Source organism: Silene latifolia, chromosome X, assembly GCF_048544455.1.
Source record: "Silene latifolia isolate original U9 population chromosome X, ASM4854445v1, whole genome shotgun sequence".
Classification (NCBI taxonomy): Eukaryota; Viridiplantae; Streptophyta; class Magnoliopsida; order Caryophyllales; family Caryophyllaceae; genus Silene; species Silene latifolia.
Window position 1 is genome coordinate 210778910 of NC_133537.1, and position 18714 is coordinate 210797623.

The window sequence follows — 18714 nt, forward strand, 5'->3', positions numbered from 1 at the left end:
GCCAATGCAGTTTGCGAAACAGTATCAAGCTTCGGGATCTTCTGCTTAAGGCCCACTTGCCTCATCAACCTCTCCGGATAGATGCAAATCATGAACTCCAAGCCAGGGACACGAACTGACCGTGTCAAATCCAAAGATGAAACTCCAGCGACTGACCTGAGATGCCACCATGGCACAATCCACCGGATCAGGGGACCTCCTCCACTCTTCAACTTATTCTCCTAATAGTTGCAAACCCGAGTGAAGTCCACCAAGTAGAGCCTAGTTCTTATTGCAATTGATCGAGCATGGTATCCTGGCACATTAACTGGGGGCTTGATCAACCGCAGTCGTTCCATCAACCAAACCTGCAAAAGAAGACGGGAATTAATGCCCATATTTCAACCGGAAAAAAAAAGAACGAAAAAAAAAGAGAAGAAAAAGGAAGAAAAAAACGGTTGACATATATATAAAAAAGGAGAAATGGGTTCTTACCTGTAGAATGATGGGACTTCCTATATAAGGAAGCTCGTGGTTGGCCTTTCTGTTATCCAACTCAAGAATGGTCTCCCCTAAGCAAAGGCATGCTGGGCTCTTGCACAGCTCCATTTGTTCCACTAGGCACAGAAAACGAGGATCCCCTCTCATCTCCTTGTCAACATGCCTCGCAACATAAGAAATAGTAGGGTCTTCCCTATTTATAAATCGGTCGATAAAGTCAAACATACGGACTCCTTTTGAGGTCACAAGACGGTCCACCTTAGCCTTGGTCAATCCAAGCAAGTCTCTAAATTTACTTTTATATCCTTGAAAGCTAAGAGGTATAGCAGGTGCATTTTCTGAGTCCCATCCTCCAATAGCGGCTATTTCTTCAGGGAAAGGACAAATATCGCCTCCAGGACAGACGAACACGTGAAAATTTGGGTCCTAATACTCAAGACAGGCATCCAAGAAAGGCTTCACAATTTTCACTAATTTAAGACTCAAGATCGATCCCAAATTAAAAGAACCCATGTCATGTTTCTCAACATTTGTGAACTCATTCGTCCACTCCTTGAGAGGGTTTTCAAAAGCATCCATGATTTTGAAAATTTTTTTAGAAGATATGAAGAGCTTTTATGTGTTAGACGGGAGAAAGACGAAGGAATTGTGTGAATAAAAGCTTCCCCGAAGTCTCTATTTATACTATTCGATGTTTCCTAATTTCTGTCAAGTCTGACTAGCTGGGGAAATGGCGCAGCATCTGCTGCGCCTCTTCGAAGAGTCGTAGCTCTTGCTGCGCCTCTTCCCCAGGCCTTTTTCCGTGATTTTCAGATTTGAATCTTTCCTAATTTGCGTTTTGCTATAATTTCCTATTCCAATAGGGTATTATTTTGGTAATTCCGTCAAATTACCAAGTTTTGTGTTTCCTAATTATTTTCGAGTTCGCTTTTCGAGACAAAGTCGGCATTTTCGCCAAACAAGCACACTTACCCATTTTATTTATTTTCTTTTTTAGGGGAATCATTTCACTCCTCGTTTTTCAATACATTTCACAATTATACATTTCTTTTTAAGTTTTTTTTAGAGGGTAGCCCTCCCTACCGTCCGGTCATTTTGCTCATTTCTGGGCATTTTTGCGTATTTTGCTCATTTCTGGGCAGTTTTGCGTATCTTGCTAATTTCTGGGCAGTTTTGCGCATTTTTCTATGCATTTTTGGACATTTTTGCCCATTTTCGGGCACTTTTTTTACTTTCCTCATTTTGCGCTAATTTAAGCCACCCATATGTTGTGTGTTTTACGTGTAAATTCTATGTAAATTTCGACAGCATGACGGCACAAACTGTTACCTACCAAACCCGTTTTTAAGCTAACCTACAGGAACAGCAAACACCCAGCAGCAAAGGCACTCTGGCCACTATATACACAACTAAAAGATGAGTATCTACATCAAACTGGGGGTTCTCGCCCAAAACAGAATCCGAAAAAGTCCTAAATGTACAAAATATACAAGGTAACAACAAAAAAAGGAAAGGCAACTAATCCTGGTCGCCACTCAGCTCAGCTACGGTCGCGTCGAGAGCAGCGATCTCAGTGTCCCTGACCTCCAACTCCCTCAAGAGACGAGCTGTCTCCTCTCGGGACTGCGCCAGCTCGCGCTCCTGGTCACGCTCTCTCTACATACAAATGAAGAAGAAATGCTTCATTTCAATCATTTCAAAACAAAAATGCGAGAAATTGCAATAAAAATTCCAAATATCATAAAATAAGTAAGAGAATGAGAGGTTCATACCTGTCGTCCTCGGCCACCTACAAGCGCCTCGATGGCCGTGGCCCGCAGCCGGTTGGCCGTCCTCCATAGCGCCATGTACTGAGATGGTGCCACCTGCATTTGAATAACAAAAAGGTTCAAAAAGAAGGAAAAAAGGAACAGACGCATTCATATGCAATAAAAAACAATAAAGACAGTCAATGCTGGGGGCTTACCCTCCTCACTAAGTGCTGCCACACCCCCAAACCAGCGTCCGTCACCTCCTCGCCGAAGTCGCGGATCTCTGAGATCATCGTCAAACCCGCCGTGTCAGTGTACTCGAGCGTCTCTGGGTAAGCAGGGGGCTCGACGCCTGCCACCTCGATCTCCTACAAGGTTCAAATGACTCTTTATTTGACGATCGTTCGTCCTTTTTCAAGTCCATTCAAGAATAAGAAAAGTAAGTACTTACCACGATCGACCAGTACGCCAACCTTCGGTGAACGAACTCGGAGTACTCGTCGCCAGGAAGGAGAAGGGCGTCACCACTCGCGTCCGCCAAGTCAGCCTCTCTCTCGGCGTCAGAAGGCTCCCTAAACATCGTCCAAGGAGGAACGATGGGAATCGTAAAGGTGTCACGAGAGCACTGTCGAGTCAAACGCTCACCCAAGTACCACACGGGTCCCATGGGCGTCCTCAGCAACAACCGACTCGAGCTCCTAGGATGAAGGACCTCAGCCACGAAGGTTGTAGCGTCAAGGTAGTCCTCCCAAGGTCTAGGCACCCACTAGAACAAGCAAACGAGGGGTCATTCCTATTGATCGGCTCTAAGCGGGGAAGGGGGGTTCATTCCTATGATCGCTTCTAAATAAATAAAAAAATATAAATAAAGGAAGAGTAATCAAAAGTACTTACGCTCTCCAACTTTAGGGCGTTCACGCCCCGTCGACAAATATCGTAAGAAGAGCGCTGGCTCTTCCTACGACACACTACCCAGTCTCTCACGACGGGGTACACCCTCGGTTCAGGCTCCGTCCTCTTGGGCGCGAAGCCGGGAAAGTAGGAGTACACCCACGCCTGCAAACAAAGATAATCATTTATGATCTTTCATAATTCGATAGAAATATAAATAAATGAAGAATTAATGATCTTTCATAAATGCAGAGGAAAGGTTCATACCTCCAACAAGTGTCCAGGACCGACAGTAGCAGGAGAAGTCCCCTTCTCCATCAGCTCGGGACGTACCATGGCCCTCATGTAGCGAGTGAGGACCGCAAAGCCAGGAGTAACCCAGTCCCACCGACCTAGGCTACTAAAGTCAGACAGAAAATGAAGAAGCTTCGTCGACAGCCGGTCCCCCTTGTCTCCGAGGTAAATCGAAGACAAGAACCACCGCAGCCACAAGCGGGCCCTCTGCTCCACAGTACAAGGACGAGGAGCCACCTTCCTCCCATCCATCGTCACCGTCCCCGGGGTCCTACCCGCAAAGTAGTCTCTAACGTAAGAACTCGGCACCAATCCGGGAACGCTGGCGGCACCCTCTGCCAGGTTCCAGCCGATCAGCCTCCTCGCCTCGGCTGAGTTCACTCTCATGGCCGTCGACGGCCACACCAAAGCCTCTTCTCCGCACGGCAGCCCGAGATCATGTCGTAGTCCTCCAAAGTGACCCCGACCTCTCCAAAAAGCATATGGAAAGTCGAGGTCGTGTCCCAGTACCGATCAAGGAAAGCTCGAATTAGGCTAAGGTTAGCCCGAATCTTCCTTTCTCTGATCGCCCTCCACGCTCCCACCAGAGCCCCGAAGGCTCCCAACTCAACGATGGCCTTCTCCTCCTCCGACAATCTCCCGAAGGCATCTATCATCGTCGAGTAACCAGAAAAGGACCTCATGTTCCCGGCCTCCTGTATCAATTCGAAACAATGCTATCTTTAGCACAAGACAAATAAGAAATGAAACGGCAAACAAATAGGAAATGTAATAAGAAATGACAAGTTTGAAATTTACCAGACTCCTCGCCGTCCTGTAGGACAGGTGGTTCTCTTCCGCCCAATTGAGATGTCTACCATCCCATTTCTTGGCCCACTCAGGTGCACCCACTAGCTGGCGACCACTACATCCCACGTTGGCTCGCCTCGGGACCTCCTCAGCCTCCTCCTCAACCACCTCCTCTCTCTCACCCCCTACAAGAGCGAGAGGAGGGTCTAAGTCTACATCTACGTCCATGGGAGCCCTCCTCGACGTAGAAGGAACGTCACCTGCAAAATTAAAGTAAATTAGGCCGTGTCAAGCCACCATAAGCCTCGATGAGTTTGTTTCAAGCATTTTCAAGCCCTAAAAGTGGCCTTTTTCAGCCATCTTTGGCCATTTCTTTTGACACCCGACCACTCGTGTGGAATATTGGGTCAAGTCAAGTCAAGTCTAAGTCCAAGCCTAGTTGCGTGTTTGAGTCGAAATTTCGGCAGCATTTCGCTATAATAGCGATTATGTCCTAGAAATGTGTCCTGAAAAAGTCGTCACAAATAAAAAATCCAACATGATAGGAAGTTTCCCCGTTACACAAGGGTTCCAAAAAAACAAATTTCATAAAAAATGGACAATCCAAAAGGCATTTTCGAAGCAATTTTTGAAACAGTTGAGAAACCGTCTCAATTTCACTCAAATGCTCAATACTTGACGAAAATTGAAAAAGAATACATGGTTATGTTCCTAACATTGCCAATTATCCATTTCTAATATCAATTTTATCAAACAAATCCATTAAGGGCAAAACCCCCAAATTTTCGACATAAAAGGGTGGGGAAACCTTAATTTTTCGGCTCTAAATTGATCAAAAAACGAGAATTAAAAGCGAGAATGTGATGCATACCTCGATTAGTTATTATTAATGGGATGGATTGATCAAATTTTGACGGAAATTGGTTGGAATTTGAGAGAGTTTTGAAAGAATTATGTTTTGAAATTATGAAATGATAAACACGGTTTATCGTGTCTTTACTCAGACAGGGACAAGCCCAGGAAAAGACGCAGCACCTACTGCGTCCTTTCCAAGAGCCGCAGCTCTTGCCGCGCCTGTTCCCCAGCATCTGCCCAGCTCGATTTTTGAAAGTTCGTTATAAGTTCGTTATTTGTGGGCCCAAATTTTGTGCGCCTCTTCTCTTACGCCTTATATCTTGTATTTGGTCTGTTGGGTGCTCTATTTTCGTCCGGACCCGTATTTTCTCTAGACAGACTGCAAAACTGTCATGATTGATTTATCTCCCAGCAAGGATCTTTATCAGGATTTCGCTTGCAACAATGAGCGGATTTCCAGCGGTGCTTAGGACGCGCCCCTATCAGTCAAGCCTCTTCATTTTCTTTGACGGTGTTTTAAAACACGCCTTTATCGATACTTTATTATCCATCGAGAGTTCATGAAAGCCGATTGCACTTCTCGCGAGATGCAGTTTGTTTGGAAGGAGACACAAGCAGAATCCCAGAAATGATTCAATCCAGACGGAATCATCAACACATTTCCCGACGAGAGTTCGCTTGAGACCGACGCAAGCAGATTCCCACAACAGTTTCTACCAACATCCTGCTGCCCTCAATTTTATTTGTTCTCATACCCACCTTCTCTTAGGTTCCCAAACTGAACAGGTTCACACACCTAACCACTACCTATAGGATCGTACTCCTTTAGGATCGCCTTTTCTCAGGGTTCATACACCCCGAACCTTGGTGACCCTTAGGCCGCCTTCTCATCGATGTTTTCCTTTAGGGCCCCACACCCTAGCACAATCCTTACATATCTTTTAGGTCTTACCCTTAGCTCCTACGCAACTCGGGAAACATCTCGAGAAAGAAGTCTCAGGTATGGTTTCTTCTTATGGCTGGCGAGCTTACTTACCTAGTCTAATGGACTTTAAACGACCCTCCCCGATAGTCGACAGACTCTAAAATGTTCTCGACGACAGGTCCTTGGCTCAGACCCCTTGAGCCGCCTCGCGTCGCCATAGTAGTCAGGTTGTAATCTTCGATTGACCTGATGGCTATACTTTGACTTTCGCCTTGTCCAAGCCTCAGTCAAAGTGGGGGCTCTGTAGATACCTCATTTCTACACCTTCCGCCAACCACCCGGTGATGATTGGGCCGCATATTTGGTACGCGGAACGATTTATGACAATCCATAAGTTTATCGCCAAGTGATAGCTCAAATACTTGTGTCGACCCCTTGGTCATCATCTACGTGCCTATACGGTCGTTTTGACAGTAATTAGAGTTCATTTGGAGTCCGGGTCAAAAACCGCTTCATTTTCTAAGAAACCGTTTAAAAATGCCGATTCGAAATGTCCTAGAATATTCCGGATATTTATTCCATAAGTTAATTTTATATCTTTTGGTAAAATATATCCCGTAAATCTTATTTTAAAGAATAAGGAAGTAGAGATCCACCGCAATTCCATAAAAGAAACGCGGAAATCTTTCTTCCGAAGGAGGAAACATCTGGGAAATGACGCAGCAGATGCAGCGCCTCTTGGAAGGATCGCAGCAGCTGCTGCGCCTCTTCCCCAGCTCGTTTCTGCCTGTTTTCAGATTTTTCCGTGATTTGTTTCCAAAGTTTTAGTCATTCCTAAACTCTTCACATTTTTTAGTATAAATAGGGACCTTCGTTCCACATATTTTTCACGCGAGTGTCCGCCCTTCTCTTCTCCCTTTGCATTCTAAGACCGTGCTCTAAGCTTTCGATGCCTACGTGCTTGATCAATCGACCACGTAAGCTCAGATCATTCTGAGTTCCAGTCACGTTGCATGACCGACTAATTTGACCACTACACATCAATCAAATTAATCTAAATCCTCTAACAAGGGCACTTTCTACATACATTCGAGTCGAGCAATCACTAAAACGTTAACTTAGTTAATCTCGTTTCTTCAAACATGTAAGTCTGAGGGTGTAAATCCCATCTTTTTTATTGTATTTTATTTTTGTACTCATTATTGTAAGATTTACGTCAAAAATATATTCAAAACCGACTTCTAAAAACCCATTTATCAAACTGTTTTTACGGATCAGCAGCAACCAGACGTCGAGAAGAAACGCAGCAGCTGTTGTGCCTCTTCGAAGGGTCGCAGCATCTGCTGCGCCTCTTCCAGAGGCTGCCGCTGCTTCTGCTCTTCTTCTTCTTCCTCGATTTTTCCTGTTGTTTCGTTCCTTTTGTTTTGTTTTCTTATTTTCTTTCTTTTCTTTGTATATAAAGTAAATTTTAATGTATATCTTTCAAATTGTTTTGTTTTATTTACAACTTAGATCCCTTATAATCAATATATGCGGGTTTTCGTCATTAAATCAAATCCGGATTTTGGGAAGCTCGATTTGTTCATATCAAGTTTCTGGAATTCATCTTTGTATATATTTCTGTTGCTTATTTCCAGTTTATCAAATCCTTTCAAGTTCGTTTCCGTCTTCGTAAATAAACCTAATTCGTTTTAATCCGTTTATAATTCGCTCTTAACTCGTTTTGATCCGTTTTAATTCGTGTTCATTGCTTTTATGACGGCTTCATATGTAATTAAAATATTAAATCACTTTCACTTGAGTCAAAAATAGATAATCAACCATTAAACACACTAATAAACATTAACGAACCCGCGGTTCTGACTTCACAGCCAGAACTCAACCCAGGAACAGACGCTGTGATATCTGCGCCTCTTCCAAGGGACGCAGCAATGCTGCGCCTGTTCTGAGGTGAGTTCTGTCCCTGAACTTCCGTTCTCGCTTTGACCTAACCTTTAATTACGTAATTAATTGACTATTAATCGTAATATCACCCTTAATCTGTCTTATTTTTGTTACTTTAATTTTTACCCCTTTTCTTTTCTTCAAATTTCCGTCTTGAGTGTATTTTTGACGTAAATCAATTAATCCATTATAATTCATTGTAATTTTAATTATTGCTATTTTATTTATTGCTATTTATTTATCATTTATTGTATAATTTTTGTGCTTGTATTCACATGTAACTAATTCTAATTCCCAATTCGACATTAATAGGTGCTAATTAGTTGTTCACCGACTTAGTTTAATTCACATGCTTGGATTAAAACGTTGGATGTTGCATTGCATGCATATAATCGACGACATATCAAGTACGAACGATTTCCCCAATCATTAGTAGAGGCCGCTATCGAGGCGGGCGGGATTAAGTGTTTAGTAAAAGGACTTTCTAATACGTACCCTCACCCCTTACTCCAGATCTCTGTGAACATCCGTGTTCATTGGCATCCACGAGAGTCATTCTAGACATAAAATGCTAAGGGTAACGAGTTCTTAGTGTTCATGTCACTACTTTGTGTCTTGACATGACACGAGGTATTCGAACGGTTCCAATTTCCCATAAAATTGGTGGCAACTCCACAAATGCGACACTTGTTCCAAGCGCCTCCGTGGCCCGTGTCCACAGGAGGCAGAAAGAAGCTTTTTAGGTTTGACCAGATTTGGTTACGCGAAGACGGGTGTGAAGAGGCTATTCGAATGGCGTGGGAACAGGATTCAGGGGGCATAATTGAAAACCTAGCGCAATGCTCAAAGGCGCTTCAAGAATGGAAAGAGATAAGCATAGGCAAAGTGCTTCGAGACCTGCAAAACAAACGCAATAAATTAAGGAAGCTAAATGAGGGTTGTCGGTCTAGATGGGCTGTTCGAGAGAGGAAAAAGGTGGTAAAGGAAATAGCTAATTTATTGAAGCAAGAAGAAACTTTTTGGAGGCAGCGCTCTAGAGCTCTATGGCTGCGTGACGGAGATCAGAACACTAAATATTTTCATAGGAAACCATCTCAGAGGAAGAAAAAGAATTTTATTGCTCGATTGGTGGATGATGAGGGGCGAAACTATGTTGGTACAGAGGTTGTGGCATCGGTGGCTAAGGGATATTTTGACGGGTTGTTTACATCGAGTTCTCCTACGGATTTTGAAGAAACCTTAGATGTGGTCGAAGGGAGACTGACAAGTGAAATGAATGATTTTCTTTGCGAAGATTACCGTGAGGAGGAAGTCATCAATGCTTTAAATCAAATGCATCCGCTTAAACCGCCGGGACTCGATGGTATGAATGTTCTATTCTATCAAACTTATTGACATATTGTGGGTCCTTCGGTGATTAAAACGGTCTTAAATATCCTCCGTGGTGCCCCTTTCCCGGATGGGTTTAATAAAACACGCATTGTCCTTATTCATAAGAAAAAAGCGCCTGATAAAATTGTGGATTTCTGGCCAATTAGCCTTTGCAGCGTTATTTATAAGTTAGTATCAAAAGTATTAGCTAACCGATTAAAGAGCTTTTTGGGTGATATTGTCTTGGAAAATCAGTCAGCCTTCACACCGGGGAGATTAATAACAGATTATATTATCGCTGCTTTTGAGTTGTTCCATCATATCAAAAATGAAAGAAGCGATATGGGTCACATGGCCCTTAAGTTAGATATAGCAAAGGCTTACAATCGTGTCGGATGGATCTTTCTTGAGCGGGTCCTTGTTCGAATGGGCTTTGAAAGGGTGTGGATTGACTGAGTAATGACATGTGTATCTTCTGTTTCTTTTTCCGTGATGGTGAATGGGCAACCGTCGGCGGAGTTTCGGCCAAGTAGGGGGATTCGCCAAGGAGATCCACTCTCACCTTGCTTGTTTATACTTTGCGCGGAGGTTTTATCGGGTTTTATGAGACGGTCTATGGAGCTTGGGGCTATTAGAGGGATCCGGGTTTCTAATAATGCACCCATGGTGGTACATCTTCTTTTTGCTGACGATAGTATATTCTTTATGCGAGCTGCGGAGGCGGAAGCGAGACAGGTTAAGAATGCTCTAACTTGCTATGAGAAGGCCTCAGGTCAACAAGTTAATTATCACAAGACCTCAGTGATCTTTAGCAAAGGGACTAGTGAAGGACGAAAGAGAAGTGTGGCTGGGTGTCTAGGGGTGGAAGCGGTTGATGAGCATGATAAATACATGGGACTTCCTACGGTAATTGGGCACTCGAAGGGGGTAATAGCAAAGGTGGTGAGGGACAAATTAAGTAAGAAATTGCAGGAATGGAAAGGGAAATTGTTCTCGAAGGCCGGTAGGGAAGTATTGATAAAGGCAGTCGCCCAATCAATCCCTACGTATGCTATGAGTGTCTTCAAATTTCCGGAGAATTTCTGCGATGAATTACGCTCTATAGTCTCTCGGTTTTGGTAGGGTGCGGATAATGGAAAGCGGAAAATCCCTTGGATAGCTTTGAAGCGTTTATGTAAACCAATGAGTATTGGCGGTCTTGGCTTTCGTGATTTTCACGATTTTAATATAGCACTCCTAGGCAAACAGGCGTGGCGACTTCTTGTAAATCGTGACAGTCTTATGTCTCGGGTTATAAGAGGTAAATACTTTCTGAATGGCTCTTATATGAAAGCGAGTTTAGGCAATAACCCGAGTTATACCTGGTCCGGGTTTTGGGAAGCAAAGGAAGTCTTAAATCTAGGGATACGACGGAGAGTAAGTAATGGATTGAGCACTTAAGTTTGGAATGACCCTTGGATGGCTGGCACACAATCAAGGAGGATTATCTCACCAAGACGGTCAACTCATCAGCGTATGGTGGTGGCAGGGCTGTTTAATACGGATGGGAGGATTTGGAACACGCAGAAGGTACGTTGCTTATTTCTTCCTTTCGAACAAGATAGAATTTTCCAAATGCGTATTCCGATGAATAAAACCGAAGACATATGGTGTTGGGACCTTGAGAAGGATGGTTTGTACTCGGTAAGATCAGCATATAAGTCGCTTGTAGGGGACTATGGAGAGGAGGTTGGACAGTCGGAAAGAGTAAAGGAGAAGAGGCTATGGAACCGTATTTGGAATGCAAGGGTGTGGCCGAGAATTAAAACCTTCTTTTGGCAATTTAGCAACGATGCGCTGGCTACGCGAAGTAATTTATCTGGCCGAGTTCGATCTATTGATGGGGGCTGCCCTGTCTGCTACGGTGGAATGGAGACTTGTCTTCATTTCGCCATGGGTTGTGGGTGGGTAGAAGGGGTATGGGATGGGTTGGGAGTGGAGGTGAGGTTGGTGATGGGCTATGAAAGGGTGAGGGAGTGGGTGGAGGATGTGTGGGAGGATTTCGACAGTGGGGAAATGGATTGTTTCATGGTAGGATGTTGGGCAATATGGGAGGCGCGTAATAAGTTGATCTTCGAAGGTGCAAAGGTTTGTTGTGAGATGGTGGTGCGAGAGGGTGGTGCAGCGTGTGAAGGGAATTTTGAGGGAGATGAAAGCTGAAGAGGAGGTGGTTAGAGGAAGTAGGGGAGTGAGAGAGGGAGGTGCTCAAAATAGGGGTGAGGGCGACTATGGTGGAAATTCAAGGATGCGAAGACAACGAAACTGTGATGTGGTCATTAGCATCCATGCAGGGGTGAAAGAGGGGCAAGGTGTAGGGTTTGGGGTGATTTGTCGAGGAAGAGATGGGAAGGTGTTGTGGGGAATGGCGGAGAGAAGGAGAGGAGTTATGACACCTCGAATGGCGGAAGCAGTGGCGGAAGCAGTGGCGGCTTTGATAGGTATCCAGGAGGCGATTCGTCGGGGACAATTGGAGGTGATGGTAGAGAGTGATTGCAAGGAGCTAGTAGAAGCACTTCAAGGACGGACAACGGGGAGAAGCGACTTCTTTTTTATTATTGACGACATTCGTGCTAGCTGTAACAATTTACTTTCGGACTCTTGGTCTCATGTTAGTAGGAAGGTTAATTGAGTAGCGCATGAGCTAGCTTGCACACGTGTCATATTGGCTCATCGCGTCGCTTTTCGCATATTTCAATTCCGCAATGTATCGAACACTTGATTACAAGCGATGATTTTAATGTAATGTAATTTCTTATTGGGATTACCTTCAAAAAAAATATTGGGGGGATTAACTTGGGCTAATCCTCCACTCTCAGGTAGTAATAAAAATAAAAACTTACTTGGTATATTATTGATTTTTCCATTAACCTTATATTTTTCGGACAAAAATTTGTTTTTATCGCTGTTGTGCCTCTCAAAACAAAAGTTGATTCGTTTTTAATTCCAAAAGTAAAATCTTGGTTTCTTTACTTACGGTACTCAAGTTAACATCTACTTATGCAACAATGCGAATTTCTTAGTAAAATATAACTAGATAAATTTGTTTAAAGGGTTCATGAAAGAAAAATTCGTTAATTTCACATTTTCATGTTATTTTTTGGTAAGTATAATTTTATTTAGATGGTTGTTTTAAATTTTTATTTGTTTGCGAAATAAATATATGCCTTTTTTTTAGTTAAATTTAGCTAAAGAACTATTATTTTGCCATCCTATTAATTCACCTTCAAATACAATTGTAATGTTTAGCTAGCAAGGTTCCCACCGATCAATTTTTGGTACATATCCCAAATTGCCAACCTGTTGTCTTATCTATTTTTGAGTCATTTAATTTGCATTTTCAAAATAAATGAAGCTTTATTAACTTAATTTTAAGACTAGGAGAATTTGCCATAATAATTCCGTCAAATTACCAACAATTTGGTGGTTAATTCAACTCAATAAAAAGAATACATGGAGAAGAAAGCTTTCTTTCTTCTCTTGTGTTCCTTGGTATTATTCATATCAGCGTTAGCAGAAAACAAGACATGGGAATCGGACACGGACACGGACACGGACACGGACACGGACACACATACATATTGGCAAATGAGAGCAAAAGAAGCTGCCATACGCAATGAAGCTGCCTATCACCCTCACCCTTTTAATGTCACAAACCACATCAATCTTCGGGCTACAAAGTGAGCTTTAATCTAACCGTTGTTCTTGCTTGTGACGAAAAAACACTTCCGACATTTTAGAACCACCTTCCCTTTTTATTACAAGTATTATTTATTCGGTTTTTCTAACGCGTGTCTTAAGGGCACACGTTAATAATACCTTATCTATCTAGTTTCCACCTATAATTAACTACTTTGTAATTAGTTTAGGAAACTTTTAAATATTTTACATAGTTAACTTATTCCATCTTTTCCCATCACCAATCATCTACCTTTCATATTTTTATCAACGGATTTTCTAACATGTACCAATTATATTTTCATATTCCAATTATATTTCTCCTCTTATACGTAAATGATTCTTCATTCACCATTAAACTAAAATTGTTCATCCTCATCTTCTTAGTTTTGATTTTTTTTGGTTCCATCTTCTTAGTTTTGATATGAGTGTGCAAATATGGCTAACTTTAGGCGGCGGATATTGAACACACTGCCTTTTCCAAATGGTTTTATGTCAGTTTCGGTGCCCTAAATTTCCCGGAAAACAATTGTTCGTTGGTGTAGGTTGTGATTTGTGAAATGACGAATAAATAATCTAAGTGATACCAGATGATTTCTTGATCTACACTAAACGAGTAGTCGAATACAATTTCCATATCCAATTCCGAATCGTCACGTCTGCTTATCGGAGGAAGGGTGCGTGTTGGAGCAGATTGGTGGCCGATGTACAACTAGCTGGCGTCGTCCCTGACTCTTATGGTTTCTGGCTACGGTGCTAATTATGAATATTGGGATGTAAAATCATTATCAAATAGAAATAAAATAATTATGGAAAGGATGTGAGAGAAAATAAAACGTAAATAAGGTAACTTTGTAAAAGTTTCCTAAACTAATTACAAGTAGTTAATTATAGGTGGAAACTAAATAGGAGATAAGGTATTATTAACGTTAGAAAAACCGTATCATGCTGCGTCTAACATATTTGCGTGTCTCTCATGGCCAGACTCCTACAAAATATTGGATTGAACAATACAAGGAGGGTTTTGGCTAGGAAATACAGACGAAGCTGCCTATACACAAACCCCATTGACGAATGCTGGCGATGCAATCCCAATTGGGCAAACAACCGAAAGAAGTTAGCCAAATGTGCCCTCGGGTTTGGGACTGGGACAACCGGGGGAATCCTCGGTCCAAGGTACGTAGTAACCGACTCTTCAGACAACGACATGGTAAACCCTAAACCTGGAACCTTACGCCATGCAGTTACTCGTGATGGGCCACTATGGATCATATTTTCAGCCCACATGACCATAAGGCTCAACCAAGAGCTCATAATTAGTAGCAACAAGACAATTGATGGTAGGGGTTCAAACGTGGTCATAGAAGGTGGTGCTGGATTTACGCTTCAGTTTGTTGAGAATGTGATCATCCATGGTCTCAAGTTTAGAAATATAGTCCCAGGTAACGGAGGCTTAATTAGGGATTCAGCTAACCATTTCGGGTTTCGGACCAGGAGTGATGGTGATGCCATATCAATTTTCGGGTCGCACCATATTTGGATCGACCATTGCTCCTTATCTAAGAGCGCTGATGGTCTTATTGATGCTATCCAAGGCTCAACTGCCATCACCATCTCTAATTGCCATATGACCAACCATGACAAGGTAACATGATTCCTTCACAATTTTTTTTTTTTTTTTTGAACTTGTGATCCCACTGGTTAATTTCGAAGAAAAAAAAAATCTGCTGACATTTTCACAAACAAATAGTCCACCTATATTCTTATTCAAGCGATAAATCTCCGACTCTACACCCCCATACCAACAAATGTAAGTGTTATACGAGACGGTCTTACCCAAGTTTCCACGTCTGAAAATAATGGATGGCTACCACATTCAAAATCCAACTAAAGTTGAGGGACTAATTTTTTTTTTTTTTTTTTACAGGCTTTTTTGTTTGGGGCAAGAGATACCGACTTCATGGACAGAAAAATGCAAATAACAATAGCATATACTCACTTTGGGAAGGGTATGGTACAAAGGATGCCAAGGTGTAGATGGGGATTCTTCCACGTTGTTAACAATGACTACACTCACTGGGAAATGTACGCCATTGGTGGCAGCCAGAATCCTACCATTATCAGCGAGGGCAACCGATTTATCGCACCGTACAATGACTTTGCTAAGGAGGTATGTACCGTGTGTCCGTGTGCATTGCGCAACTTATATGACACGGTCTCACATGTGAGACTTGACTTTTAAAATACTCCCAGCATTCAACTTTACACTATACATTTTTATTTTGTACATTATTAACAATTGAGCCTTCAAATTCGATTTTCTCTTAATACGTGATTGAAAATATGTTCAATAATTCGTCTTTACGAGTACATTAAAAATATCTAACTTTTATAATTTTTGCAAATACGTAACTAAAGCTATTTACCGCGTAAAACACGCGTTGGCAAACGTGATAAAGCAAATGTGTAGTATGGAGTTGAATGGAGGGAGTATAATAATTAGTAAGAGGATTATACATCTAATGTACTACCTCCAATTCTATAGTTTCTGAGTATTATAATAAAGTTTTTGAGTTTTGTTTTAAAGTTTCTGAGTTTCAATATGAAGTTTCTGAGCTTATTCAGTTAAACATTAAGCTCTAAAAAATTACTCCCTCCGTATCAGACCAATGGTAACACTTACCTAATACTGTCGTACCACACCAATGGTAACATTCCTTATTTGACCCACAACATTACCAAATTATCCTTATACCCATTTGATATTTACATAAAATGTCACTACATACCCCATCTCCTAACTCACAATTAAACCCACAATTACATACCCCACCTATTTTCTTCTCTCTTTACCCCTTCTTTTACCCTCCTTTCTTAAAAATCCAATATTTACCACGTTACCATTTGTATGGTATGGAGGGAGTACAATAAAACTAAAAAACATTACATATAAGTTTAGTTAAATTTGAGTTTTAACGGAAAAAATATTAAAATCTAACTTATAAACTTTATTATGCTCAAAAAAAATACACATATGCTTAAAAATAAATAAAGTTTGGGGTAATAAGCTCAAAAAAAATACATATATGCTTAAAAAACAAAAAAGTTGAATGTAGTACATCCGATGTATGTTCCTTTTTCTCTATAATAATATCCCTAGTATAAAAGTTAAAACATTTTCCTAATTTTTAGGGAAGAAAAACCTTTTCATTTGATAGAAACCCACGTTCACTTTGGGTTATTTAATTACTCTTTCTCATCCCACTTTTCAAATTTCAATCTTCTTATATTAAAATATTTTAATTTTAATTTACATCAAATCATATACTAAAACATAGTACATGATTAAAAAAAGGGAAATGTGACATACTTATTAAGTGCTAAATAACAAGATAAACAAATAAAATACAAATTAATAAATAATAAACAAAATTAAATAATAAATTACATCTTCAAAAAATTTGCCCTCTTGGATACCTGATCAAATAAAATATAAAAAATCACACTTTCGTAATTTATTTTTAAAAAAATTAATATTATGAATATAATAAAATATTAATTTGCAAAATCAAATTAATATTTTGAACATAGTAAAAAGAAAATTAGATCTGTAAAATTACTAAATGAACATAATTAAAAATATTTAAAAATTAAAAAATCATTAGATCTATGAAATTCACTACAAATCAAAAAATGAAAAATTTGAGCATTATACTATTACAACTTAATGGATTATTGGATTTATTAGATAAATTTTCTTTAAGAAACGTGCAATCATTTAAATTGAGTATATTTAAATATTTCCATTATTAAAATTATTATTTTACAAGTTTTTCTACAAAAGTGAAATTAAATTAAAATGTTGGATTTCTAAAATCAATTTGAATTTTTTTAAAAGAACGAAAAAGATAAAACATTTAAATATAATATAGTTAAATGAGATAAAATAAAAAGAAAAGTAATCACAAATCACATACATGGCTCTAAATTAATTTTCTCCTTCAAATAGTTCAGTTAATGAGGATCAAATAATAAAAGTGAAGATATAAATAAAGTTGGAGCAACAGAAGACAATGAGAGATTCTGTAGATGAATAAGGGAATGGGGATTTTGAGGGAGACGGATAAGTAAGGTTTTGGATATGAGGGACTGAGGTCAGGGATTGGTTTTTTAGTTAGGGATGGAGTAAGATGTTGGAGGCTGGGAGATGGAGGAGTAACTAGGTTTAGAAATAAAAAATTGTTAGGGGAGTATATCTTCTTGGATAGCTAAAGGGTTAACTTAAGTGAACGATCATGGACATATTTATTTTATTTAGAATTCGGATTTCAGCCCCATAATTCTCGCTGGTCTTTATTTCCTATCACTGAGATGGGTTTAGTAAGTAGTAGACAAATTGAGCGGGTTCTTTTCGACATAAATTGTGACTAACCCAAATACGACCATTTCTATGAGAAGATATGACCATTATTTGATAGGTAACATTTTATGAATGGATACATTTTATCATAAAGTTTTTTATTTTTTATGTGTATTTTCATTCCCCTTTATGTTGAATACAAGTGGCTATTAATATCTTTTCTTTATTTCGCTCTATTTAAATGGAGAAATTTCCCGATATACGTCAAATAAAACACGAGGTCGGAATAACTTTGACTGTAATATTTTGTTATATATGACTTTGAAATTTATATATTTCGTAGCCCTATTTTTACTCCTCCACATTTAATTGATTGATTATCAAAAACATATAATATAAATTATATGTACGTTTCGCATGTCATAATCTAAAAATCAATCCGTGCATTTTTTTGCACGGGATTAAAACTAGTCTATGAGTAAACAAGTATTTTGGTTGGTCTTACATGACTACATGTGAGACGGTCTCACCAAAATTGAAGGTTATATAGTTTTAACCTGGTAACTTTCGCAGGTTACCCACAGGATGAGACCGGAATCACCATGGGATAGCGGGGTATGGACATCGAAGGACGACGTATTGCTAAATGGAGCAACATTTAAACAGTCGGGTAGTCTTCAAACTACACAATTTGCAGATAAGATGGTGAAAAGCACACCTGGTAGATTTACAGGGAGGATGACCCGCTTTGCAGGACCCTTGAAATGCATACCCAACTTACCTTGCTAAATGATTTTTTTCCCTTTCGGGTCATCAGAAAGAACGGATTAAACAACGTTGTATCATTTTGCCGTTCACTTCTGTTTACGCATTATAATTCACAAAAAGCAAGTTGCCGAAGCATTTAAGTATATTATGCAACCTGTTAATCTACTCAGATTGCATCTCAGTCACTGATGTATCACCACAGAAAAACCCGTACTCCCTCCTATTCGAAAATACATCCATTTTGTATTTTACTAGGATTATTAAGAAGATTAGACATATCAATATTTCTGCTCTCTTTCATTTGCACATCTAAGACAAATAAGAAAACAATAAGATATGAGTAGTATTTTTTAAAAAGTTTTTAAATACTTGTGCATACTGGATATGAACTGAAGGTGTTACGTTACTGAAGCAGAGGGCATCAATTCTTTTGCGAAAAAAAACCCAAAATTGAAATAATTATTTTTTACTCGAAGATGATATTCAAATATTTTGATCTCAAAAGTATCACACAACATTGTGCCCAGCACCAGCACGGTCATTGTCAGTTATATTGTCCAACCAAATTTAAA

The 18714-nt window shown here is 40.1% G+C and overlaps 3 protein-coding genes across 3 annotated transcripts; all 3 read left to right on the top strand.

Moving 5' to 3' along the window:
• Positions 1–8607: 8607 nt before the first annotated feature.
• LOC141619181 (uncharacterized) lies at positions 8608–9324 on the top strand. The gene has a single exon (XM_074436202.1). The coding sequence runs from the start codon at positions 8608–8610 to the stop codon at positions 9322–9324; it is 717 nt and encodes a 238-aa protein (XP_074292303.1).
• Positions 9325–9915: 591 nt separating this feature from the next.
• On the top strand, positions 9916–10740 carry LOC141619182 (uncharacterized). Its single transcript, XM_074436203.1, has 2 exons — positions 9916–10206; positions 10423–10740. Exons 1-2 carry the CDS (start codon positions 9916–9918, stop codon positions 10738–10740), a joined length of 609 nt encoding a protein of 202 aa, XP_074292304.1.
• A 1975-nt stretch (positions 10741–12715) lies between these two features.
• On the top strand, positions 12716–18447 carry LOC141623783 (pectate lyase-like). Its single transcript, XM_074439934.1, has 4 exons — positions 12716–13016; positions 13999–14659; positions 14942–15184; positions 17948–18447. Exons 1-4 carry the CDS (start codon positions 12790–12792, stop codon positions 18161–18163), a joined length of 1347 nt encoding a protein of 448 aa, XP_074296035.1. The 5' UTR covers positions 12716–12789; the 3' UTR covers positions 18164–18447.
• Positions 18448–18714: the final 267 nt, after the last annotated feature.

What these genes read in the sequence shown, in the direction of transcription:
- LOC141619181 (XM_074436202.1), top strand. Translation starts at nt 8,608, where the DNA reads ATGCGACACTTGTTCCAAGCGCCTCCGTGGCCCGTGTCCACAGGAGGC.
- LOC141619182 (XM_074436203.1), top strand. Translation starts at nt 9,916, where the DNA reads ATGGAGCTTGGGGCTATTAGAGGGATCCGGGTTTCTAATAATGCACCC. An exon ending in AATACATGGGACTTCCTACG is followed by an intron (nt 10,207 to 10,422) that starts GTAATTGGGCAC and finishes CGGTTTTGGTAG; the next exon opens with GGTGCGGATAATGGAAAGCG.
- LOC141623783 (XM_074439934.1), top strand. Translation starts at nt 12,790, where the DNA reads ATGGAGAAGAAAGCTTTCTTTCTTCTCTTGTGTTCCTTGGTATTATTC. An exon ending in ATATGACCAACCATGACAAG is followed by an intron (nt 14,660 to 14,941) that starts GTAACATGATTC and finishes TTTTTTTTACAG; the next exon opens with GCTTTTTTGTTTGGGGCAAG. An exon ending in ACAATGACTTTGCTAAGGAG is followed by an intron (nt 15,185 to 17,947) that starts GTATGTACCGTG and finishes TAACTTTCGCAG; the next exon opens with GTTACCCACAGGATGAGACC.